The sequence below is a fragment of the Phoca vitulina genome, unplaced genomic scaffold (genome assembly GCF_004348235.1).
Source record: "Phoca vitulina isolate PV1807 unplaced genomic scaffold, GSC_HSeal_1.0 scaffold46, whole genome shotgun sequence".
Classification (NCBI taxonomy): Eukaryota; Metazoa; Chordata; class Mammalia; order Carnivora; family Phocidae; genus Phoca; species Phoca vitulina.
Window position 1 is genome coordinate 5,801,959 of NW_022589749.1, and position 25,077 is coordinate 5,827,035.

Here is a 25,077-nt window from a genome sequence, read left to right on the forward strand (position 1 = left end):
CAGGGCTACTATTTCTGCCCCCAGTGTGAAGAAGGGGGGTGACCTGCCCGCAGGTCAGAATCCAGCAGCAGCGTCCGTCACTGAGCCTAAGATGGGCCAGCCTTCACTGAGTGCTCACTGCGCACCTGGCGCTGCTAGAAAGACTGGAGTACGTTTACCCTCCCGGAGCCCCAGGTGCCATCCGAGCGGGCTACCGTTCAGTAAGTGCAGGGGCGCAGCACAGAGACACGAGGCTCCTTGCCCCAGGCGGCCCAGCCCCGAGCGGCGGGCCCCGATCCTGGCAGCCTGGCACCAGCGTCCCCTGGCTGCCCACTCTGCTCCTCTCGGGGCCCTTTCAGGATTCCCTCGTCCCCCGCTCTGCTCACCCTCCTGGCGGCCCCCCACCCACCGCTCGCGCCTTTCTGTCCGCCTGCCTGTGCCTTCCACACGGGGCGACAGCGCCAGGCGGGGCCGGGAGAGAGACGCGGGCTGGCATTCTGTCAAGGAATTAATTGAAAAATAAAATCATTAGATGGGAACTCCAGAAATGCAAAATGGTGGTTGGAGGAGGGGGGGCGGGGAGGGGGGCAGGACTGGGGGGTTGTTGGGGGACGGCTGGGTTTTTTGTCAAGTTAATTTCTCGGGTATTGATGTTTGGTGACACTCACTTGTTGTTTATCTTCGGGTGCAGCTGTAATGCTGAAAGAAAATGCACAGCTTGTTTCGTTTATTTATTTTACACCTTTCTCCGGTTCTGCATTATGTTTGTTTGGTGAAAACCCACTGAGGCTTTTGATGTCGGAGAAGTGGGATTTCAGCAGCTGCTTCCCGCAAGCAGGGTGTTCCGCGCACAGGCAGGGCCGGCGGGCGGTGCTGGGTGTCGTGTGGTGGGCACTCGGGCCCGACGCGTCCCCTGGGGGCGGGGGTTGGGGGCCGGACCCGAGCCAGATGCCCCAGGCCCACGAGAGCAGTCACGGCTCCCGAGTGCCGAGCCCTTAGCTTGCAGGGCTCCGTGCACAGACTCGCTGATGCTCACGGCTGCCCCGGGGGACGGGTCCTGTTCTCATCTCCCAGGTACAGACGAGGAAACCGACACCCAGGGAGCTGAAGTGACTTGTCCAAGGTCACTGAGCCATTAGGCGGCAGAGCTGGGACCTCAGATTGTCTGACCTGCAAGACCATGGAGTTAGCCAGTCGCTGACCTGCTTCCTACGCCGCTCGCCCCGCAGGGGTCAGTGGATCCCCCTGTTTTCCAACCTGGGGTGGGGAATGGGTACCGTACCTTCTTCAGCCTTTACAAACCAAACGTTTTCATTCATTTACCCAATAGCTATTCGTTGACCACCTACTATGTACTGGCCGTCCTATGACAGTCCCCGCCCTGTTGGCACCCACTGCCTCCCCACGCCCCCGCCCGAGGGCGCGCAGCTGGGGAAGTGCCAAAGCCAAGTGTGTGTGATCCTAAGGCCAGACGTGGTGACCGCGCACCTGTCTCAGTGTCAGGCTCCCGTGCAGCCTTGGCCGTGCCCTCCGCCCCGAGTCGGGGCCCCTGAGAGACGGTGCATGGCACAACCCAGACAGCATGTGCGGCCTGCAAACAGGACAACTGAGGCCGAACCCCGGGGCGGCCTTGTGGTAGCTGGGGGTCTTGGGGGGCTGCGCTTCACCCTGCACCTCCATCTCCAGCTGTGAAGTGGGGGTGATGACACCCCTTCCTGCAGGGGGTTCCTGAGACTCAGCCGAGGTGCTGCCTGTGTGTCCCTCTGCCGGCTGCATCCCCCTCCCTCTGGGCCTCAGTTTCCCCAGCCAGATGACCCCTCGGGTGCCTCCCAACCCTGCCCCTGTTTGTTGTATTGCAATAGCCCACCACCTGTCCGTTGCCCCAGGGCCTCCTGTAGGATTGGCCCCGCTGCCTGTCCCGGGAGGGGGAGCTGAGGCTCGGAGGGGCGAAGGTCCCGCCGCCACCGGGGAGGGGAAGCATAGGATTGGAGCCCAGCTCTGGGTGGCACGGGTTCTCTCGTTCTGCCACGGCTATGTCGCCGGATGTTTGGCTCTTAAGTGATTGTCAAGTGGCCGCAGAGGAGGAGTGTCTGGTACCCAGTGACTCAGAGGAAGGCGGGCGGGCGGCCGAGGACAGGGCCGGCATCCCAGGCACAGGCATGGACGAACTGGTTCACAAGTCTTTAGGACAGCGAGGCCTGCTCCCAGGCAGACTGAGCATGGCTGGCGGCTGCGGGGCCGCGGGGCCGAGTGGAGAGGTGCCCGCTGGTTCAGAGGGTGGGAGATGCCGTGAAGCCATGAGCGCAGCCGCCTGCCGGTAGTGAGACGAGCACAGCAGCGTGAGAGGGCCGGAGCTGGGCGTCAGCTGGGTCGTGGCCACGTTTACATTGTCACCTCCTCCCAGGAAGCCGCCCTGACAGCCCACATGGAGCTAATGCTGCCCTGGGTTGTGGTTCTGGCTCCTCCTCCATCTCCCCTCACTAGCCTGTCCCGCTCACTGCCAGGCCCGGCCCAGAGCAAGCACCACCCAGTCTCTGCTGTGAGCGGACGAAAACGTGAACGGAGGTGGTTAAAGTCTGCTTTTGGTCCAGCGCCTGCTTCTGTGTGTCCTTCAGCAACTTGAGCTCTTCAGTCTCGTCTGTCCCTGCCATCCGTCCGTTCGGCCGACAAGTACTCTCTGAGCATCTGCTCTGTGCCGCGCGCTGTTCTAGGCCTCGGGGGTGCGGGCCTTGACCGTGCAGACAGACGCCCCTTCCTCCGGGAGCCGGCATCCCAGTGGGGGAGGCAGACAGTAAGCCGCGCAGTAAAACACAGGGGTGGGTGCTGCAGAGGAGCACGGACAGGGAAGGAGGGCAGGGGCGCTGGGGGGCCTTGTGGTTTTAAACAAGGAGATCAGGGAGACCTCCCTGAAAAGGTGAGGCCCCCGCGTGGCTCCCGGGGAAGGAGCACTCCAGGCAGAGGGAACAGCAGGTGCGAGGCCCGGAGGTGGGAGAGGTGGGGGCCAGCAACCAGCAAAGGACCCTGGGTGGCAGTCGCTGCGTGCACGCGTGTCTGTGTGCGTGCATGTCCGTGTGCATGCATGCGTGCAGGGGTGAGTGTAACCGGAAGCTCAGAGGTGACGGGCCCCCCTGCGTGGCCTGGCAGCTGTCCTGACGGCTTCAGCTTCTCCCCACGTGAGACAGCACCACGGAGGCTGAGACAAAGGAGCCACAGGTGCTGATCCCCCGGGTGCCCCTCGAGAGTGGACTCTGGGACGGAGGGCAGAGTAGGCTTCCGCCGTCCTGCAGGCCAGAGATACGCCGGACTTGGGGTGGAGGGCCGAGGCGGAGGTGGGGGGGCAGAACTGGCTGAGAGCTTGAGCCCCAGGAGGCGTAGGCAGAAACCGGCCCCCCTGTGCCTCAGAGCGGTCAGGCTGCGGGGAAGACGAGAGACGCTCTGAAGGTCAAGGCCACGGCTCCACCGCCCGGCCCAGGAGCTCGCACCCCCGTTGTTAGTAACTAGGAGGGGGCGTCCGTGACGGGCTCACAGGCCCTATTTTGCTGCTCTTCTATTTCCCGGCTCCCATTACCTGCCCACAAATTCAATTTCCAGAGGCCATTGTGCACCTCCAAAGCCTGGCAATTGTAAGGAAACCAAGAGCGTTGAGGAGGCAGCGAGGAGAGGAGGCGTGTGTCTGAGCCAGGGGCTACCGCCCCTACCCCCCAGCCCGTCCTGCCCCCTCTTCCTTTCCATGACTAACAATGATGGTTACAGGCCTGCAGGCTCCTGGGGGGGGGGGGCGGGCAGCCTCCTACAGCTTCCCCAGCCTCTCTGCGTCCCCGCCTTCCCGCTCCATTCACTTCTCCCCTCATCGGGCACACATTAGTGAGCACCTACTAGGTGCCAGGCCGTGTGCGGAGGCAGGGGACATGGCAGTGAACGGGACAGCTCCGTTCCCAAATGAAGAAGTGCCATGATAGCAGGTGGGGGGGGGGGACGTCTGAGGAGGGGGCGCGGGAGCTGGGGCTCAAACACAGGGGATCGGCCCTGTAGGTGCAGAGGTCTCACGGTTGGAGGGGCCAGCTCAAGTCATGCCACTAGAGGACTCAGGATTCCCTCGCCCTGCCTTGCAAAGCCATAGGAGCTTGAGACCCCAAGCGATAGCACCTGTTCTAGAAGGTTTGCTCGGGCTGCTGTGTGGAGACTGGACCCAGCCGTGTGGGGGTGGCAGGAACAGGGATTCGGGTGAAAGTGCTTGGATCAGGCAGGTAGCCGTGCAGAAGATGAGACAGAGTCAGTGCCCCAGTCGCCTTGGGAGGAACATGGTGAAGAAACAGGTTCAGAGAGGCCAAGTCACTAGCCCAGGACCTTCTCCAAGAGGCCCAGGATTCTGCATGTCTGGGCCAGGGGCCGGGCTGGGCTCTGGAGAGACCCACGTGAGACACATGCCCTCGGGAGCCCCCAGCCTAGTGGGGAGTCGAGACAAAGGATCACAGGGCTGTTTGTCCCCCTGGAAGACTTCACGGAGGAGGTGTTGTTTGAGGACAGGATTGGGACGGCCAGGCCTGAGCCCAGCCTCCCCCTGCCACATCCCTCCCGGGAAGGCCAAGGGGACCAGCTCACCTTCTCCTGCCCCCCTCTGTCTCCCTGGCACTCCCTAGCCAGCACCGGAGACTCCCATGAGACGGGAGACTGTGGCTTTGGCGTTGCTTGGGTTTAAATCCTGCCTCCAGCACTTCTAGCTAAGTAACCTTAGACTTAACGCTGTTTGCGGCTCAGCTCCCTCCCCTGTAAGAGGCAATCATCATACGTACCTGCAGGATTGGTGAGAGGAGTAGGGCTGTAGCACATAGTAGGTCCTCAGTAGTGTTTAGGGCCCAGAGGGACTATGTGTGCTGAGCCCAATGTGCGTTCTGGTCATGCTGTGTGTCTGCACCCCCTTCCCCTCTCCTCACAGAGAACTCCTCTGCATCCTTCAAAGTCCAAGTCAAATAGCCCCTCCTCTCCAGAGCCACCTCGTATTGTTCTTCCCTCCGTGCCTCCCCTGGAATCTCGGAGCATGATTTCACCCAACATTTATTGAGCACCTGCTGTATCGGCTGCCTACTATACCATTAAGAGTCTGCAACCTCTAGGAAAGCCGCAGAAGCTTCTACTTGTTTCCCCAGCGATTGCCCTCCCTTGACCCATCCTCTCTGAAGGTGTTACGCTCCCTGCAAGGCAGGCAGAGATCATCAACCTCTGAGCTGCCGGGAGAGGCCTTCCTTACTCCCTTCCTAAATGGAGCCGTTTCCTCTGCGGGTGGAAGCCGGGGAGGGGGTGGCAGGCCGAGCCAGAGAGGCAGCCCCTGGTGAAGCCGGAGACTGACTGTCCGTGTTTCTCTCTCCTCTCTCGTGTTTTCTCTTCCGCGTTGGCTTCTGGTCCCTCGTGCCCCCTCCTCTGGCTCGCTCTCCTCCCTCCCGGTGCCTTGTTTCCTCTCTCGCCTCCCCGCCCTCCATTTTGCTCATCCCGGTCCCTCTCCCTTCCTGCCATTTCTCTCTTCCCGCCTCCCACCCCTCTCGGCTGTTCTTTCCTCCTCTCTTGCCATCTGGGCTCCCACAGAGCCCCCGAAGAAAAAGCGGTCTGTGGTGTTGGACGAGATCCTGGAGCATCTGGAAGACAGTGAAAACGACAGTGAGGAGCAAACCCTTCAACTGCGAGCTGGCACCGAGAGGGTACGTGGCTCCAGGGCCCTGGGGACTGGGGACAGCCGCTCCGGCTTCTGCGCTCCCGCCATGTGGGCTGGGAAGGGGGGGCGGGGAGCACCGTTTTTGGGGGGCAGGTGGGAGTGCAGGCGCCCCCACCCTGCCCCAGCCCAAGTTCAGAGGGGACAGTGTCCCGGGTGACATGTTCCAGCAGTCCCCACGCGTCCGCTCTGTGCCCGGCACCCAAGGGCCAGGGGACGGGCAAGACTCAGCCACGTTAGGAAGTCTCTCGTGGCCGCACCAGGACCTGGAAGCCGCAAGAACAAACCGCGTCCCCCCCAGCCTGGCCGTCCGCTGCTCCCAGACGGGAGACAGGGCCCCACCTTGCTGGTCGGGCGGTTAGGGCACAGAGGGATTCGGGGGCTCACTCCTGCACAGCTGGGCTGTTGGGGCAGGAAGCCCCCTCTCCGCCCCACACAGGCTGAGGGCCCCGGCCCAGTTACCTAATCTCCCTGGGCCCAGTGTCTGCCTCGCAAACTGTTCCCACCGTGTACGGTTTTAGTGAGAAAAACACACGGCGTTAATCCATGAAATACCTCAGCTGCGGTGGAAGACCAGCTCAGAAGCTTCTGTTCTTGCCCTCCCCTACAGGGCTGCTAGCTGGAGTTCCCACGTACGGCCATCTGCGGGAGTGCTCACAGCTGGGGACCTGGCCTCTGTCCTGCCCCAGGGGGCTTTGAGCCCTGGTTTGACCACCAGGGGCTGACCCCAGGGCTGGGGAAGCCGCCGAGCTGCTCACGAAGCCCAGATGCCAGCCGGTTGAGCCTAAGATGCGTCTCTGATGGCGGGTACCCCCTACTCACGGGTGGAGGACTCTGTGAAATGCATCCCAGCCCCGTCGAAAGCCTTATCCCACGTTTGGGGCTCCCGAGTGCACACACCTACTCCAGCCTGCAAATACAGCCTCCCCCAGGGGGAGGGCCAGGAAGCAGGCTGGTGGGGAGGAAGGAGCCGCTCGATCCTCTGACCTGGGTCTGAATCCCAGCCTCACCGTTCCCAGCTGTGCAGCCTCAGGCCAGTGAGGTCCGCTCTGACCCTCAGCTCCTCTTCCTGTCCAGTGGGGGTGGTATTGTGCCTTCCTGATGTGTGTCTACCTCAGTCAATCCAAGTACAGCCCAGAGGAAATGCCCATCAGCACTTCTGTTTACTTCTTAATTTGGCACCTCTGGCTGGGGCTCCAGGTGAGAGTCCGGGAACCTTCTGACTTTGCATAGAACTTGGTCTGTGCATTTTGGAGGAAGGAGGTTCCAGTCTTCATCCAGTTTGCAGAGTGGCCTGGAACCCAAGCAAAGTTCCACAGCGCTGGTAGCTATGTGAGGCTCAGCACACTCCCCACTTCCCACAGGGCAGGCGCTTCCTAGTCAGTCCTGCCTCCTCCCTGGGAAGGAACAGAGGCAGAAGGCAAACCCAGAGTGGCTCGCTCCCCGGCTTCTACAGGCTGGGCCCACAGACATCAGGTGTGAGCACCGTGTGTAGGGGAGTGCTATACGGCGGGGTCAGGGTCAGACCTCACCCCAGCCAGCCCCTCAGGTGACCAGGTCCCCCAGTTGCCGTGGGTCTTGGGGGTGACTGCGACTCCCCACCCCGTCCTTCCCCACCGCTCGTCCTGTTCAGGGGCCCGTGGGTCTTTCTGGTTGAACACGCAGTCCATATCCACATTGCCACACCCGCCAGAGCCAGGCCGATGGTGGGGGTGTAGTCACCCCACTGGAGGTCATCAGACTCGTGAGCCTGGCACACAAGGGGGCCTCATTGGCACCCACTTAACTGACTCGTACGACAGTACTAGAACGTTCCCAGGGCAGGATCCGCCAACTCCTGCAGCCTGGTATTGGGTACCAAGCGCAGGCTCTCCAGCCTGGGAGACCGGGTCCCCTTCCCTCCTTCCTGCCCCACCTGGCCTCTCTGCCCCCCACCCTGGGGGCTCACTGTCTGGAGATCTTAGGGTGCCCCATCACCCCCCCTTCATTCCACCAAGGATGCCCATGGGGTACGCCACCCTCATCTCCCTTCCCCTAACCAAGGAGCACTGCATTCTCCACAAGCAGCCTGAGGGATCCAGCTGGATCCGGGCACCGGATTATGGAAGTCATAGCTTAAAACCCTTCAGGGTCCCCCACACACTTGGAATTAAGTCACGCTCCTCACCCAGTAAGAAGGCCCTGCCACTCGTCCCTCCCTGACTTTGTGCTGGCCTTTCCATTGCACTCCCACCCCAGGGCCTTTGCACTTGCTCTTCCCTCTGCCTGGGACCCCCTTCCCCCACATCTTTCCTGACTCCTTTTTTTTTTTAATCTCCCCTTTGAGATCTTAGTTTAAATTCTTGTTCCTCACTCAGAGACAGTCCCTTACCACTTTATCAGAAGTAGCTACATTCTGCTCCTCTCCCGTGCCCAGACCTGCGCCCACACCCGTCTCAGACGTCCCTACCCCTATTTCCTTCAGTCACAGCACTTAGTGCAGGAAGCGGCCCAAGCCCTGTCCCTTCCCCTTTGAAAATGACTGCCACCTTGAATGGCCAGGAGGTACTCACACAATCGTAATTCTATATAGGAACCACCACTGTTGTGATGATTCTGGAAGGAGGTAAAGCACGGCTAGGTAATGGTCAGGTGAAGCTAGGTAAAGTACACCAGCGCAGAGGAGGGCTTCCGCCTCTCCTCCCGGGAGGAAGGGGAGCCGCTTGGAAGCTGCAGAGGGGAGCTTGCGGGGAGGAGTTAGAAGTGACAATAGGGGGCACCTGGGGGGCTCAGGCCTTAAGCGTCTGCCTTCGTTCGGCTCAGGTCATGATCTCAGAGTCCTGGAATCGAGCCCCTGCATCGGGCTCCCTGCTCAGCGGGGAATCTGCCTCTCCCTCTGACCCTCCCCCCGCCACTGTGCTCACTTGTGCGCACATGCTCTCTCTCTCTCTCTCTCTCTAGCAAAAATAAAGTCTTTAAAAAAAGAAGTGACACTAGAACTTAAGTCGATCTAGAAAAGAACTGTGAGGAATAAACCCTGGGGTTAGGTGAGCATCCTCATGCACGTGTAGACTCAGCCATTTCTCACAGGGGTCTGTGGGCCCCGGATGGTCAGGGGGAGCTAGGAAGAGGTGCTGGCGGCTGGACAGGGCCGGGGGGGACGGCAGGGCCAGAGGGGGCACCTGAGCGGACAAGGCTGTGGGGCTGGCCGTTTGCAGAGGCCGGAGCTGGAACCCTGCCCCCCCGCCAGGTTCCCCTGGCAACAGGCTGCCAGTTGGGTTTGGCCAGAGGTGGGCGCTATCGGGCATCTGGGGGCTGGTGGAGGAGAGAAGCCAGGGCATTCCTCCCCCTCCCTGGGTCCCGTGCCGGGTCCCCACCGAGGGTCCAGCCCTGGACTCTGGAAACACCGCTGCCTCCCTGAGAGCCTCCAGTTGGGGGGTGTCGTCACCCCCTGGCCTCTGGCTCTGCCTGAAATCCCCTCTCTGGAACTGCCCGACAGGCACAGTGAGGAGAGGGGGAGCTGCGGGGGCCTGGCTGCAGGGAGGCAGGGAGGAGGCCCGGACGGAAGCAGGGTGGGAGGCCAGGAGCTTGGTTGGTCTGTGCGCACGGGGCTCTAGAAGGCTGAGCAGACGGAGACCCCGGGGAACTGCAGAAGCTTGGCGGTCTACGGGGGCAGCCATGGGCGTGAGTCCCGAGGAACCCTGAAGGGTAGGAAGGACATGGGGCCGGCCTCAGGGAAGGAGGAGAGGCCACCGGGGCCCCTGGGCCTGGCTGGGGGAAGGTCCCGTACAGACAGCCCAGGGTGAGGAGGGTCCTGGCTCCTGCCTGCAGGTGGGGGATGGGGGATTAGTCGGGGGGTCTCACAGAGCTCAGAGTGGGGTGTACTGCAGCCGGAGGGGTGGGCAGAACCCACGGGCCCTGGTTCCAGGAAGGCCTGGGGGGGTGGGAATCTCGGCCACACCACCCACTGCTTGTGCACCCTGCACCCAGGGTCTCAGCGTCTCCTGCCTCAATTTCCATATTTTTAAAATGGGTACGAGAAGAATTTTGGCCTGGTAGGATTTTTTTGAAAATTAAATGAAAGATCATGGGTGGGAAGCATTTAGCAGACTACGGCAAGCCTAGGGGATACTAAATCGTGGCTATCACGATCGTTGCTATCATTTAATGAAGAGGAAAGCGTGGGGCATTACACCCGCGGATGCCCCAGGAAGTCAGAGCCCGGCGTGCGCACAGCAGGCCTGCTGGGTCCACCTCAGAGAAATGGGGCAGGATGGGGGAGTCCCCGCCTGCAGGAAGGTGGCCTGGAGAGGGTGCCCTCTGCCCACAAGCCCCAAAGCAGGCTGAGCGGGGACATCGTTCACCTGGTCATTCCGTGCACAAAGCCAGACCGAAGATGAGCCGACGGTTGCCAGGGAGCGTTTGGGAAACAAGTGAGACCTTCCCCAGGCCCTGGTATGGCTGGGTCTCTTCCCAACACTGCAGTCCGGGGGGGTCACCCACAGGCAGGAGTGCCACTGTCAAGGGAGAATCGTCCGTTCTGAGAGCCGAGCTCCAGCCCCTGGGTCAGCGCTTCTAGACCAGGCCCCAGACTTCGTTGTGTGAGGAAGGGCTCTTGCCGGGGCCCAGGCGGCCGGGGGCCCTGGCCACAGGCAGCAGCCACCATCAGCACATGGAGCAGGAGGGGGCGTCCGCAAGGCCAGCCCCTCATCCTCAGCCCGTGTATTCATTCATCAAACACCAGCAGGGCGCCGGGGGATTTGAGGCCAGAAACTAGATGCACATGTGGGTCCATGTCCTGGGCTTGAAGACCCACATGGCCGGCCAAGACAATGTCCAGTGGCCCTCGCCCGCCTGTTTTCCCTCCTTCTCTTTTGCTGCCTCCTCGGCTTGCTTTTTTCGTCTTTTATGGCCAGGCCGGCTCGCAGCCCCTGTCTGTGCTCTGCAGCATCTAGGAAAGGATTAGTGCAAGCCGAGCATGCAGGCTTTGGTGAACAGAGCCGAGTTTGGTTTCAACATCTAATTCAATTTGTTCTGCCGAGATTGAAATATGAAATGGTTGCCAGTCAAACGTTCAAAGGATGGGGAAGGGAGAGTGAACGCCTGCTGAAATTTAAATTTTAATGAAAATGACTTTAACCCTTTGGTGCATGCACCTTGCAGAAATAGAGCACATTCTCCCCTCCTGCGGAAGGTCCCCCCTCCCCGCTTCTCTTTTGCAGAGCTTCCCTAAGACTATGTAGCGCTTTTTTTTTTTTTCCGGAAATATCGTTAATAAAAGATTAACGGAATACTTGCTTCATAAGACACTCCCATATTTACCCCAGCCGTCGAATTGGGCACCTTCCCAGCAATGACCAGACCCCCTCTCCCCCCGGAAGCTCTGGCCACACCCAAACTCCTGCTCGGCACCTGTCCCAGGTGTAAATGGTCATCTGTGTCGCGGTTTCCGATCTGTGCCCCCCGCCCCCCACCCCACCGGAGCGTAATCCTGGGAGGGCAGGAGCCATCCCCTGCCTGGCAATATTTGATGGACGGAACGCGCCCCACTTTGACCTCCCAGCAGCTGTGGGAGGTGGGTTTATGGGGTGTGTGGAAACGGAGGCAGGCAGCATCCCCCCCAGATGACACCACGCAGGGGGCTGGCACGGGGACTCGTGCCCAGCTTCACGTCGCCGGAAGCCCGAGCTCCCAACCTGGCGGTGCCCTGCTTCTCCAGGGTGAGCGAGAGCCTGGCCCTGAGCAGGGTGCTTGGCCGCACTGTCCTCTCCTCACCCCTGTGCAGGGGGCTGTGCCACTGACCCCGGGTCACAGGCAAGTTTGGGGCTCGGGAGGGAAGGCTTCGCATGTGCTGGGTCTGGATCCCTAACTCGGGGCAGCTTGAACGCAAGGCACCCTGTCTTTTTTTCCCCTGATTAGACTTTTCCTGTTCGGCACCTACTTGCCATGAACCGCTGATGGGCTTTGCCGGGGGCGGGGGGGTGTTCGATATCATCAAATGGCATCAACCCCGGGCACATGCTGTGGCTCACGCCAGGCGTTGACCTGCCCACCTAGGCTCCAGAGCAGAGGGTGGGGGTGATGGGGGGCCCCAACACTCCCTCGAGGACCATCGGCTCCTGAGGGCTGAGCTCTTGGCTTCATCCTTGGGACCTCATAGAGCCGCGGCGCCGACGCGGTTTGAACCTAAAACACCTTGGTGTGTGCGGCCAACATGTTCGTGGAGGCTGCTGTGCACGAGGCTGGGCCGTGGGAACCGGGGAGCAGGAGTGACCTCAGCAGACGACACTCCTGGTCCCGACCAGCTGATGGCAGAAGGTGGGGAGACAGCCAGCCCGCGGGTAGCTCCTGCTATAGGACCACTGAGGCTGTCGAGTGTACGGGGTGTCCAGAGGGGCCGAGGGAGGGCCCCCTGAGGGGTGGCATGTGAGCAGAGCCCGGGGAGAGCAGCGACGTGAGTGCAGAGGCCACTGCAGTAATCTGGGGGCCGGGGGTGACTCAGCCCCTTGGAGGAGGTGACAGGCAGCCAGGTCCTAGACGTGTGGAAGGTGGAGCCCATGGGACGGACGGAGTTCCAGCTCTGAGGTTTGCAAAGCCAGGGTTGACCCCATGGTTTGGGGCTTGTGCAATGGGAAGAAAGAAGTGAGCCTGTGCTGGAGCTGGCCTGGGGGACGCCAGGAGTTGGGGTGTAAATGTGCATTGTGTTGGAGATGACCATAAGCCATCAGGTGGAGATGAAGAGCTTCAAGTTCACCAGAGAGGGCTGGGCCAAAGGCATAATGGGAAATCATCTGCTTTTCTGTAAGAAATCTAAGAAGCAGGGCGCCTGGGTGGCTCAGTCAATGAAGCATCTGACTTCGGCTCAGGTCATGATCCTGGGGTCCTGGGATCGAGCCCCGCATTGGGCTCCCTGCTCAGCGGGGAGTCTGCTTCTCCCTCTCCCTCTGCCCATTCCCCCTGCTTGTGCTTGAGCTCCCTCTCTGTCTCTGTCAAATAAATAAATAGAATCTTCAAAAAAAAAAAAAAAAGAAATCTAAGAAGCAATGTGGGGGACTCAGAGCGCCACGTAGGCAGAGCCAGTAAATCATAGCTCAAAGCTCAGAACTTTCGAGTTCATTTTTAAGCCACCCCTAGACAGTTCCAAACTCTCTTGGCCACAGGACCCCCTTTTCCAAACAAAAGCTTTATGCAGAACCCCAACATAGAAAACAACAGAACTGCTCTGTTCAAAATCAGGGTGTGAGGCCTGACCCCCCCACATATTCATCCTCCGCCTCAACACCCCAGGGTTTGAAGACCCAAGGTAACGTGTAAACGTGACTCACAAAGCATGGTGTGCAGGCTTCAGGGGTCACGAGAAGATTTTAGACAGCCCAGGGGCAAACCTGTAATGTATGAGTTTATTTTCACATGCATGTTGCAAATACAAATGCACGGCTAGCTCATCAAACCTACGATGTCACCAAACTCCTACGGAGGAGGTAAAAAAAAAAAAAACAGTGTATGAGTATAAAGGAAATTATTAGACCGTGAATAAAGTAAAATGGAAGGGGTGAAGAAGAGCCATGAATGTTCTAAACCAGGGGTTGGCAAACTGCGGCCCGGGGGCCAGATCCAGCCACTGCCTGTCTGTGTAAAGTTTTATTGGCACACGGCCACGCCCACTGGCTTACATACGGTGCGTGCTGGTTTCCTGCTGCGGCAGCAGACTTGAATAATTGCAAGAGAGACCGTACCGCCTGCCAAGCCTGTAATACTTCCCATCTGACCCTTCACATCAAGTTTGCTGAGTCCCGATCTAAAGCAAGCCTCTGTGATTTTACAGCTCAGAAAGCTCGCCCCAGACAGGGCCAGTGGTTTCTACAAGGTCACACCATACAGAGCTCCCCATTCGGAGCATAGCCCGAGCCAGGCTCTCTGGGCTCAAATCCCGACTCTGCCCCTTACCCGCAGCATGACCTTGAGCCAGCTCCTTGACCTCTCTGTGCCTCAGTGGCCTCATCTATGAACTGAGAGCATCAGCAGTCCCAACTCACCAGAGTTCTAAGGATTAAATGAGGGCGAGACCGGTGCCCGCCACTTGGTGAACACCATACAAGCCATCGCTGCTGGTAGAGCAACATAAAGATGTGTCCCCCAGGTCTGCGCCATCACCCGCCACCCAAGAGACCCAGTGCTCCAGCACAAGACCCGAGCCCAGGGCCTTCTGGCTGAGCGGCCCAATAAAAGGGGCCCTGCAATCTAATTAGAGCATCGCCAGAAGCCAGGGCTGAGTCCCCTCCAGCTTCCTTAATAAACCCCACTTCCCCTTAATTGCAGCTTTCATGAAAATGATCCACTGGGGCCTCAGCGCCCCATCCTTGGGAACTGTCAGGAGCCCTCCCCTCTCCTGGTCCCCAAAAAGATTCCAGGCAATCATACCGCTGCCGCCTCATAGATCCACGTGTCACCCTGCAGTTGACAAAGCACTTGAAGTCGCAAGCTCAGTGGCATGTCGGCTGAGCCCCAAGGCAGAGACTGTCACTCTCGTTGCACAAGTGGGAAACCGAGGCTTGGGGAAGTGAAGCGGTGCGTAGTCCGGAAGGTGCCAGACGAAGGCAGGTGTGTGCAGTGCCACTGCAGGGTGGGCTGGGCCATCCTCTCCTTCCCCTGGGCCCCGTGGGAGAAGGACGGAAGCTGCTGAGTGCCGACAGACAGCCCTGCTTCCGTTCGTGGTTCGCACAGGACCTGGGGCTGTGGCTTGGGTCCAGAGCCCTCAACCCTCTCCAGTTTCGGGAGGCAAGAGAGGGAGGGTGGGGACGGCCAGCAGCCTCGGGCACCGATGTCTGGGCTCTTCCTGGGGCATTTTCCACCTGATTTCCACCCTCTGAGCTGACTTGAGTTCTTGACCCCGCAGGAGCACCCTTCAAAGGTCCAAAGTATGCCTCCCTGGATTCTTAACCCAAGAAAAGTTTAAAGCCTAGTATCTTAGACCCGGTGAAAAACCCCAGAGACACGTGGGTCTGGCTTCCACGTGAAGACATGTTCAGTGCTGCCCCAATGGCCACAGTAAGCCACGTGGCAGCCTGCAGTCGTGGAGGGAGGGGACTGCCAAGAGGCAGAGGTGCAGTGGGGGGGCGGGGATCAGGGCTTGGATGCAGTCCCTCCCCCACACACCTCTTAAACATGCCTTGCAGCCACCCCCTCCTTGGGCACCACCTGCTGTCTAGATTAGGGGGATGGCCTCCCTCTCCCTTGTCCCCCCACCCCAGCCCATCCCCCCGGCCACCTCCTGCTCGCCTGTCCCCACCAGCCACCTCAGACTCGGGTGCTCTTCCTTGGGTCCTCCCCCGCTTGTCACTGCTCCGCACTGCCCATGACTGCAAGCCCTTTGAGGGCAGGGCCCGGGTCTTGTGCCCTACCCACCAGGGGAGGCAGCCACTAAGTATTCGCAGGAATCCAGGTCGTCCCTGGTCTGGCCTCTTGAGAAACAGGACAGAGAGTCTTCATTGCCAAAACCAGGGAAATCCTAGCCAGGCAAGAGAGACTTCCCCAATTGCCTTCTCGCTTCAAGAGCATTCACGCTGTCAAGGGACCTAGAGGGCACTCGCCAAGCCCCGGGGTGTGAGCGGACCATCGAGTTAATTCCCTCCTATGGGGAGTTTCTGTGCACTTTGTCTTCCCTGCACTGGATGGTCTGTTCTGCTGGGTGGATCGTCACAGCTAGGTGGGCCCTGGAACTGCCTGGGGGCCACCCACAGATGCCCTCCCTGCCCTCGGCGGGCCTGTGTCCCCTGGCTCAGCCTGCTCAGCTTGGCCTGGAAACAGCTCTCAGCCTTCCTTCAAAAGATGCCCCGGGGTCCTTGGGAGCCTGATCTGGTCTATTCTGGCCCTCAAGACTCTGTCTGTCCAAACCCCATTTTCTCTGGGAACTGTTTGGGAGTTAGCCTCATTTCTCTGCATTCTGCTGGCTCCTCTGTCCTCCCCGGGCCTCCCACCCTGACTCTGTAGCCCCAAATCAGGATGACAGCACCGCCCCGCCTCTCCACCCAGCTGGTGTGGCCGCAGTTCTGGGGGCTGCTGAAAAGCAGGTCCCCCTTGGTCTTGCTCGGAGGAGCCCAGGCTTGGACTTTCTCGTGTGCAAAAAGCCGTCCCAGCTCCGGGCTCTCTCCTCTGCTCAGCCAGGTGGTGATGTCCGTGGAGCACTGGCCGCGTCCATCCAGGCAGCCGCCACTCTGCAAAGCGGTTTGCAGAATGACGGAGGAGGAGTGCTGTCAGCATTTTTACTTTCTCCAAGTTGCCCGTCAAGTATTTACTTTTACCGTGTCTTGCCTGGGAGCCTTGGCTTCGGGAACGAAAGCCGCCAGACCCTCCAGATGAGAGTACTTCCCAAGCCCTTGGGGGTGAGAGGTCAAGGGCCCAGAAGCGCAGGCTTGAGAATCACCCAGCCTGGATTCTGCTTCCTGGGTCTCGAGTCTCTGCATCTGCTTCCTCTGAAAATAGGAGAAAAGACCGTCCCTCCTGGGGGCTTTCCGAGGTCCCCAGGAGGTGGGTGCTGAGCCACAGCCCAGGGCCTGGTCCGTGGGGAGCACTTCTGCTCATCCCACTGAGTCTTACAGAATGCTGCCCTGCACCGGGCTCCCAGCGCCAGAAACGAGATCGTGGACTGTGGTCCTCTGCGGTGTGTGTGCGGGGACAGTGTGGTAGCCGTGAGAACAGTGTTGGGGGTCTTGTGCAGATGGGGGCGCTGGGAAGGCGGCTCTGAGAAGTGACGTCCCAGCTGCAGGGCGAGAGGGAGGGGGCCAAGCAGAGGGGAAGCGGAGAGGGGGTACAGGCCCGTGCAAAGCTGCAGCGCCAGGGCCTGGGAGCTGAGTCTGGTTGCCGGTCCCTTTCCATCCGAGCCCCTGGCACCTGCGTCTGTCATCGCCCATCCAGGCTGGAAGGCCCCACTGGCACCTTCCGGTCCCGGCACCGCTGGGGGTGGACCAGTGTCAGCCAGGGGCGGCTCCCAGGCCCCCCCCCCCCCGCTGTCCCCAGCTGGGGGCCACCGCGGCGTGTCAGGGCTGCTTCGGTCCCCACGTCCCCCAAGGCAGAGAGTCATGTGACAGTTGTCTGAGGTTTCAGATGGATCCACTCATGAATATCAATCAGGCCTGGTAATTCACAGTAAGTGGGATCCAGATTGACTAATAAGGAAGGCTTTCACCCCAAACTGGGTCCAGGAAAGGAGAGTGGCGGTGGCGTGCGGCGGCAGGCAGGTGCGGGCACGATGTGACTGGAATTGCAAAGCCCGACACAGACAGCGTGGGGAGCAGGGCTCATGGACGGAAGCCGGCACCCCCCGGGGAAGTGGGGAGCAGGCTCCGGGGAAGGCTGCAGTGGAAGGAGGGGGAGAGGTGGGAAGAGGCAAGGCCGCCTTTCGGGGATGCTGGTGCGCACCCGCATCTGGCCGGCATCGAGGGTGCGGGGGGGGGGGTCCCCGGCAGGTGCCTGTCCTTCCCTCTGGGGGCCGGGCGGCATCCCTCTCCCGGCACTCCTGACCACATCCACGGAGAGCCGCGCCCGGGGGGGCCAGGGTGGAGCCCAGGCCCGCTCTGAGCACTCGCCGTGGGTGCTGTGGGTGCTGAGCTCCTCCGTCCACCCCACAGCCTGAGGTCAGGCGATCAGGATTAAGGACAGCCCCCTGGGAACAGGCCAGACTCCGGCGGAGATCCAGCTCTGCTCTTACAAGCCCTGCGGCCTCGGGACCGAGTCCCCTGGACTGTCTGTGCTTCAGTCTCCTCGAGGTGGGACGAGAACACCCACCTTGGAGGATTCACTGGGCTGTGGCCCCCCCTGCAGGGGGCATCCGTGGGCTGAAAGGGACACATGAAGCCCCTGGCGCACCGAGGGCATGGAGTGAGGGTCACCTTCCTCCCTCGGCCCCCCCCATCCTGCTTTTATCCACCGTCCTGATACGTGACCATCGTCATCACTGCCCTAACCACCGATGACTCAATTAACCCACCACCCCATGAGATGGGAGCCATTTCCCCCATCCCGACCTGCAGTGAGGAAGCAGCAACTCCGAGAGGTTAGGTGCCTTGCCCAAGACCACACAGCTCTGGGGTGGAGTCGGGGCTGGTGTGTGGTCTGCACTCCGGGCTGTACCACTCGGCCCGCCTCGCCGCCAGAGCCCGTCCCTTTCCCTCACGCACCAGGGGGAGCTGGTGGGGGTCTGCCCCCCGCATCCTTGCCTTTCCCGGGGCGCCACTGTCGTGCCACGGCCCCTCGTGGCCAAGACGAGCGGCGTCCGCCTTCCCAGCCCATCCGCACAGTGGGTGCGGGAGCAACACCAGACCCCCGACTCCCAGCAGGGGCGGCCGTTCTGTCTCCAGAGGCAAAGGCAGTTCCCTCGGGGACCATGGTCGACCTGGAGTGGGCCCCCCCTTTAGAAGCCCTGGCGGGCTTGCAGACACCTCTTGGCCAGGTTCTCGGGGCTGGGCTCGGAGTCCTAATGGCTTGGCCATCTTTCTTTGAGAGTTCAGTTCTAGGCCCTGGGGATTCCATGATACGATGAAGTCGAAGGATCAATTACTGAATCCTCACTTCAGGCCAGGGGCCGGTGCACACTATTTCCCTCCCCCCTTTGGCAGTTCAGGAAACAGAGGCTCAGGGCTGTGCTGGGGATCCCCCCCCAGACTCGCCCAGCTCAGAAGAAAGAGGCTGTCATGGTGTTCTGCCTGGACTCCCTGACTCTGATCCCCGAGGCCCGTGCGAGAGCCCCATGCTTTTGTTCCTTCCGAGGAACAGTGACTAGCACCTTCCCGGGGCCCTGGGGTCCCTGGGGAGGAGCGCAGACCCAGCCCCTGCCCTGCAGAGCCCACGGGCCGGACGGGGAGCAGAGAGAAGACGGACATGGTGTATGTCTTGGGAGCAGAGGAGGCTCCTGGCTCTGAGGGGACGCGGGGACGTGTCTGCATGGTCGTGCGCGTGGAAGGATGCGGAGGCCGTGGGCACACGCAGCTGCTGGTCGCTGGGAGCTTGGCGTAGCCTTCAGAAGGCCGTGTGCCCGGCACAAGCTGCTGCCTCTGCTCACCCTCAGTGGCCAGGACCCATCCCCAGTGTCCTCCAGGCACCGTCCCCACCACACCAGCTCTTTTTCTGATGACAAACGGGTAGTTTTTTTTTTTTTGTTTGTTTGTTTTTTTAATTTTTTTTTATTGTTATGTTAATCCCCATACATTACATCATTAGTTTTAGATATAGTGTTCCATGATTCATTGTTTGTGCATAACACCCAGTGCTCCATGCAGAACGTGCCCTCCTCAATACCCATCACCAGGCTAACCCATCCTCCCAACCCCCTCCCCTCTAGAACCCCCAGTTTGTTTTTCAGAGTCCATCGTCTCTCATGGTTCTTCTCCCCCTCCGATTTCCCCCCCTTCATTCTTCCCCTCCTGCTACATTCTTCTTCTTCTTTTTTTCTTTCTTAACATATATTGCATTATTTGTTTCAGAGGTACAGATCTGAGATTCAACAGTCCTGCACAATTCACAGCGCTTACCAGAACACATACCCTCCCCAGTGTCCATCACCCAGTCACCCCATCCCTCCCACCCCACCCCCCACTCCAGCAACCCTCAGTTTGTTTCCTGAGATTAAGAATTCCTCATATCAGTGAGGTCATATGATACATGTCTTTCTCTGTTTGACTTATTTCGCTCAGCATAATACCCTCCAGTTCCATCCACGTCGTTGCAAATGGCAAGATCTTATTCCTTTTGATGGCTGCATAATATTCCATTGCATATATATACCACATCTTCTTTATCCATTCATCTGTTGATGGACATCTTGGCTCTTTCCACAGTTTGGCTATTGTGGACATTGCTGCTATAAACATCGGGGTGCACGTAGCCTTTCGGGTCCCTACTTTTGTATCTTTGGGGTAAATACCCAGTAGTGCAATTGCTGGATCATATGGTAGCTCTATTTTCAACTTGACAAACGGGTAGTTTAAAAGCCACAGTCTCTGTGACCCAGGGAGGTGAGGAGGTCACCTGCCTCCATCGCAAACAAGCCTGCCTCCGTCCACACCGTATATGTAACATCCTGTCAGGCAGAGAGAGGGGCTGGAACCCGGAGCCAGGTGAGGGGCCCTGGACATGGAGGGGAGCGCCTTCCCGCGGGCTCGGGGACGCCACTGACCAGGTCTGGTCACTGGGTTCTGAGACGGCGCTCACCAGGGGCCTCCGTGAGGCGCCTAGCGCGTAGTAAGTGCTCAGCAAATAACAGCCACGGTGGTGGTGGGTACTGTTACTTGCAGAGCTAGTCGTGGTCTCATCCATTCTCCAGCAGATGCGGGGTCGGCGCCACACGCCCCCGTCTGAACTGCAGAGCCGGGCGACGTTCTCGAGGGGCCGTGGGGAATAGATGGGCCGCCATGCCTCCGAGATGTAGGGGGGCCCTGCGTGGGTGCAGTGGGGGCCGCGGGTGCTGGCCCCCCAGTCCCAGGGCATCGGCCTCCCTGTGCGCCCGGGGCGCAGTGAGCATCGGCCAGCACAGCCCACCACCACCCGTGAAACACGGCGAGTTTCTCATTTTCCCCTTGAGCGGTTTCACCTGCAGCGAAGGCTCGCTGGCTGGAGACCCAGGCCCAGGGAGGGAGGCGGGTGAGGGGGCTGAGTACACCCAACACCGCGCCCTTCCCCCACCAACAACAAATAACCAGAAAGCTCGAGGGAGAGAGTGATTTATAAATACTAGCGCCGGCCCCTCCGCAGGCCCAGTGTGTGTCTTCACCAAATACATAACGATGCCCAGCATTTAGATTCGCTTTGGACATTTGCACACTGGGCAGCAAACTGTCCGAAGACACCTTGTTCCAGCAGCTCCTTACCTTTGAACGCAGAGATGTGCCTTCAGTTCATCCCCCTAAAGGGAGGGCCCACCTCCGAAGGCTTTTGCTCTTTGGGATACTCTTGCATGGCCCGTCGGAGCATGATCATCTTTCATTTATAGGGGCTGTGTGAGTTAGAAAGGCTTCCGTGGAGGACCTCCGTGGGGCCAGATTCTCGAGACTAAAGCCCGTCCATAACCGTGAGAGTGGGGTTCACGTGCCCGTTTTCCAGATGCAGAAGCTGAGGCTCAGAGAGGTGTGGTGGCTTGCCCGCCGTGACAGTCTGGAAACAGCGGAGTGAGGCTTCAGGGCCCAGAGTCTGTCTGACTGCAAAGACAGTGCTCTCCACAGAAAATACCCTGAAGGATGGGGGCATCGAGAGAGAGAGAGAAGGAGAGAGAGAGACAGAGAGCAGTTCCCTCCGTGCCCATCCTCTTGGGAACGTGTCCAGCCTGGGCTCCGGGCAGTCACTAGGCCGCCGGGCCGCTCACTTACACTCAGCCCGGGGCAGGGGGAATGAGACCGTCGGGCAAGTGTAGGCCCGGCCCCACAGGCAGGTCCAGGGGCCGCACACAGCACTTCCGTGGGCTTCCTCTCCCGCGACGACTCCGGGGCAGATCTGACCAGAGGCCCGCCAGGCTGGGCTGCACCGAGTCCTGCCTCACGGGGCCTCAAAGCGTCCAAGGCTGCAGGAGCTAAGCCCCCCGCCCCGTATCCCTGTCCACTTTTGTCCCTCCGTCTCCAGCCTCGTGATGATTCCCGTAACAGAATCATCCTCTGTTGCGCATCCTCTGCCCCTTGTTTTCTCCTCAGACGTGACCTCACCCGGCAGGACCCTCCCACTGCGTACACAGTAGTGTCCCCGACACACTTCATCCCCCTGACTCTTGTTTCACTTTCTTCCGAGCATCTACCACACTCTGACATACTTGCTATCAGTGTGTTTATCGCCTGTTCCTCCTGCCTCCCCCAGCTAGAAAGTTCCACGAGGGCAGACGTGTTATTGGTCACTGCTGAGTCCTCAGAGCCCGGCACAGCTCTGGGGGCAAGGGGCAGGTCGACCCCGAGCCAGTGACAATGTCGGCTCAGTAGAGAGCACCCTCCTTCAGTCAGAATGACCCTTCGAGGCGAGCCTTCCTATCCCCCCTTCACAGAGGAGAACACTGAGGGCGCCCCTGCCCCAGCGCAGAGAGCCCCCATTGCGCCCTCGTGGCTCCGGCCGCAGGACACTTTCTCCTCCTTGAAGGAGGGACATCCAGCTAACTCCTGGCAAGCCCGCTGCTTTGGAGAAGGGAAAAGGGGAGTAAAATCAAACAGGACCCTGGACGCTTGGGGCGGCCGGCGCGGCTTCGAGCCCCAGGCGGGGCAGCAGCCACTGTGTGTGCCCGGGGGCGGCGGGCCGGGGGTCTGGGAGTCTGGGGCTTTGCTGGCAGCCGGCCGGCTGAGGGCTCGTCTCGCCTTAGTTAGAATGCAGCCGTTAGATCCTGGCTGCTCTCTGATGGCTGCAAGTGATTGACACTTACAAATTACCCAGCCGAAAGTGTCGAGTCTTTGACCCCTGAGTAACATCTTTGGCAAGCCTGAGATTTGCCAGCATTTTGTCATCTAATTACTACAAATCCCTTGAAAATTCACTGGCTGGTGAATTTTTAATGCGGGGCAATTTCAATGTGATGCATTGCCCAGATGGGTTCTTGCATTTCCCTCGCTCTCCCTCTCTTTCCTCTCCTCTCCCTCTCTCTCCGTCTCCATCCCTCTTCGCTTTAACTTTAATAATAACCTCACAAACTTTTGGATGAGCTGCGGCAGGAGTCCCACCCCGCGCGTCTGGGTGGAGCCGCTGGAGGGTGTCCCTCTGACCGGTTGCACGGTCTGTTCTTTGGAAATGTGCACCCAGGCCAGGCTCCAGGCGGCAAGTGGGTCTGCCTTCTTCCCCCCCCTTCCCCCCCAGACTTCCCCGCCCAGCACGACAGCCCAGGCTGCACCACAGCCTCCTTCACGACACGCACCTTGCGAGGCAGGGGGTGGCTTTCCCTGGGCAGGAGGGCTGGTGGCCGTTTGCAAGGTGCGTTACTTTCAGGCTCAGTCTTGGGCAAAGCAAGTGTTTCACATTATTATTACTATTATTATTATTTTAATCTCATTCTTTAGATCCTTGGCTGATGGCGCTCACCAGGGCCGGGGAGAGACGGCTGCCTTTTTCGGAGCAGAGGAGAGACTGCACCTTCCACTCTGCGTCCCTGGACAACCTCCAGCCTCCTCGGACCCCAGGAGGAAGCCGGCCTCTCTCTGTCGGAGCACCACAGCGACCTGCCCATGCCGCGGAATGAATCCGGAACGTCAGCCCCAGGCAGCCAGCGCTTAGGACCTGACCCGCCACGGGAACAAAACTACCTTCCAACCACGAGTGACACGTGGCCCATGGGCGAGAAATCTGGCTTGTGTGGCTGCACGTCTTTCAAATCCTTGTTATTCCTTTTCTTCCTTCACCTTTTATATGTATATTGGGTTCTTATTTCTAAACGCACAAACAAGATGCCGTTTGAACTGCGCCCCCAGAACAGCCCCCTGTGTGGGCATTTTCCTCGTTGACAACTCGGAGGGCGAGACCCGTGGCCGCAGCCGTGTTCCGGCTGTTGACCTCGCAGAGATAAGCCCCTTCCCGCCACCTCCGCCCGCCCTCTCCAGCCCTCCTGCCTTCCCCCTATTCAGGCAAACGAGGTTTTGCTTTTCAGCCCCATTTCTGGTTACATATGTACATGGCTGATAAAATATTCCACTTCACCCCTTCTCCCCGTGGGACCTGCCGTCTTACGGGAAAAGGGTTTGTATGACAGCGACCGCGACAGCCCCCGTGTGTCGCCTGGAAACGGCAGTGGGGGCCGGGAGGCTCTCTCCGGCTCGTCTTTATTCAGATTCCCTCTCCTGGTTCTGAGAATGGCATCGCTGGAGAGGAGAGGCCTGGGCGTCCGCCGTGGGCTCTGGCCGAGGCCCAGGCGACTGCCCTCCTGTCCTGGACAGAGGAGATGCTACCCAGGTCCCCAGTGGGGGCTGCCCAGGCGGCCCCCATCCTGCATCCTCCACCCAGACGGCCCAGCTGCAGATGCTCAGCGTGGGAGCTCACTCGCCCTGGGCGCCTCCGAAAGCTGGGGCCAGCGCTGCACTGGGGTGGGAAGAGGTCTGAGGGAAGCCACCTTGGCTAGATGGAGAGACCCCAGCAGTGGGGGACTGGGCACTGTGCAGGGGGAGGGGATGGCCTGGCCGCCTGACGCCATCCGTGCCTGTTTTCTCTCTCCAGCCACTCGGTTGTCCGATGCCTCCCTCCAGGAGTCACTGATGTTCTCAGATCCAGAATATGCCAGAGGCCCAAGGTAGGGGAGGAGGAAGGTGTCCTCAAGCTTCTTTCCAGCCTCCTTTTACAAAATGCGGCAGCTCACATTGCTCTGAGTTCACGGCAGCCGGGTCAGTGCACCAGCCTCGGGAAGGCCCCGTCTGCGGGGGCCCCCCTCTTCCAGAGGGCCTCAACTCAGGGGAGCGGATGGACTTGCACAGAGCTCCGCGATGGGTGGGGCACGAGGGGCCAGGCCACGCCCCTCTGCTGAAGAGAGCTTCCAGTCTGGTGTGGGGTTAATAAGACCAGATTGAATTCAATAAACTTCACGTGCGAGGCATGGAGTCTTCTGGAAGATGGGAAGAAAGTGAGGTTTGGCATGAAAGCAACAAGCATTTAGGGGTGCCTGGGTGGCTCAGGCGGTTAAGCGTCTGCCTTCGGCTCAGGTCATGATCCCGGGGATCCTCAGATCGAGTCCTGCGTGGGGCTCCCTGCTCAGCGGGGAGTCTGCTTCCTCTCTCTCTACCCCTCCCCCTGCTTGTGCTTGCTCTCTCTCTCTCTCTCCTTCTGTCTCTCTCTCTGTCAAATAAATAAAATACTTAGAGAAAGCAACAAGGGTTTAGTAAGCACCCATTGGGTGCTGGGCACTGGGGTGGTAAAGATGAGAGACAGGGCCCTGGCCTGGGAAGGTTAACGTTTGGCAGAAATGGCCTTTGCACAGAGATGACTCTTAGAAGGCAGCTTCGAGTTGGGAGGTCGCCGGGGTGAAGAAGGGGCGCGAGTATCCACACGTGCACTGAGACCCCTCAACCCAAGGCTGGGTGGGCTCCACACAAAGGTGCGTACGTGCATTGCTTGTGAAACACAGCCCGGTCCCTCCATGCCGTGGCCCGATGAACACGAGCTTGTGACACGGGGCCCGCATGGAAAGAAATGCATTTGGGCCTAAAAATAAGCCAGCCACTGCAAATGATTAATTCTGTCATCTGTCTACTGATGCTGCCGTCCTCAGCCTCGTGGTCCAGGAATGAAGCAAAAAGGCCGGTGGGACACATGAAAGCGTCTTTATTATGCCTCCAGATTCCCCTGCTCTCTTCTCCTCGTTCAGTTTCACTTTGGAGTGTGTGTGTGTGTGAGCACGCATGTGCACACACACGTTTTATTCCTAACCACAGTGCTGTTAGGAGCAGTTCAAGTCCTGGGCTAATTTGAGCCGTAGCCCC

General features: G+C 59.7%; 1 protein-coding gene across 3 annotated transcripts in view; it reads left to right on the forward strand.

Annotated features, from left to right (window-relative positions):
- RBM19 (RNA binding motif protein 19) overlaps positions 1 to 24,292 on the forward strand; it is a 135,508-nt gene extending 111,216 nt beyond the window's left edge. For 2 of the 3 annotated variants that reach the window (XM_032431412.1, XM_032431414.1), the window contains 2 exons: positions 5,560 to 5,672; positions 22,675 to 24,292. In XM_032431412.1, coding sequence (XP_032287303.1) covers positions 5,560 to 5,672; positions 22,675 to 22,686 — 125 coding nt within the window. In that variant the 3' untranslated portion in view covers positions 22,687 to 24,292. Of the gene's footprint in view, positions 1 to 5,559; positions 5,673 to 6,293; positions 8,472 to 22,674 lie in introns of those variants that run through there. The other variant, XM_032431413.1, reaches the window with a different exon arrangement.
- The last annotated feature ends 785 nt before the right edge of the window (positions 24,293 to 25,077 follow it).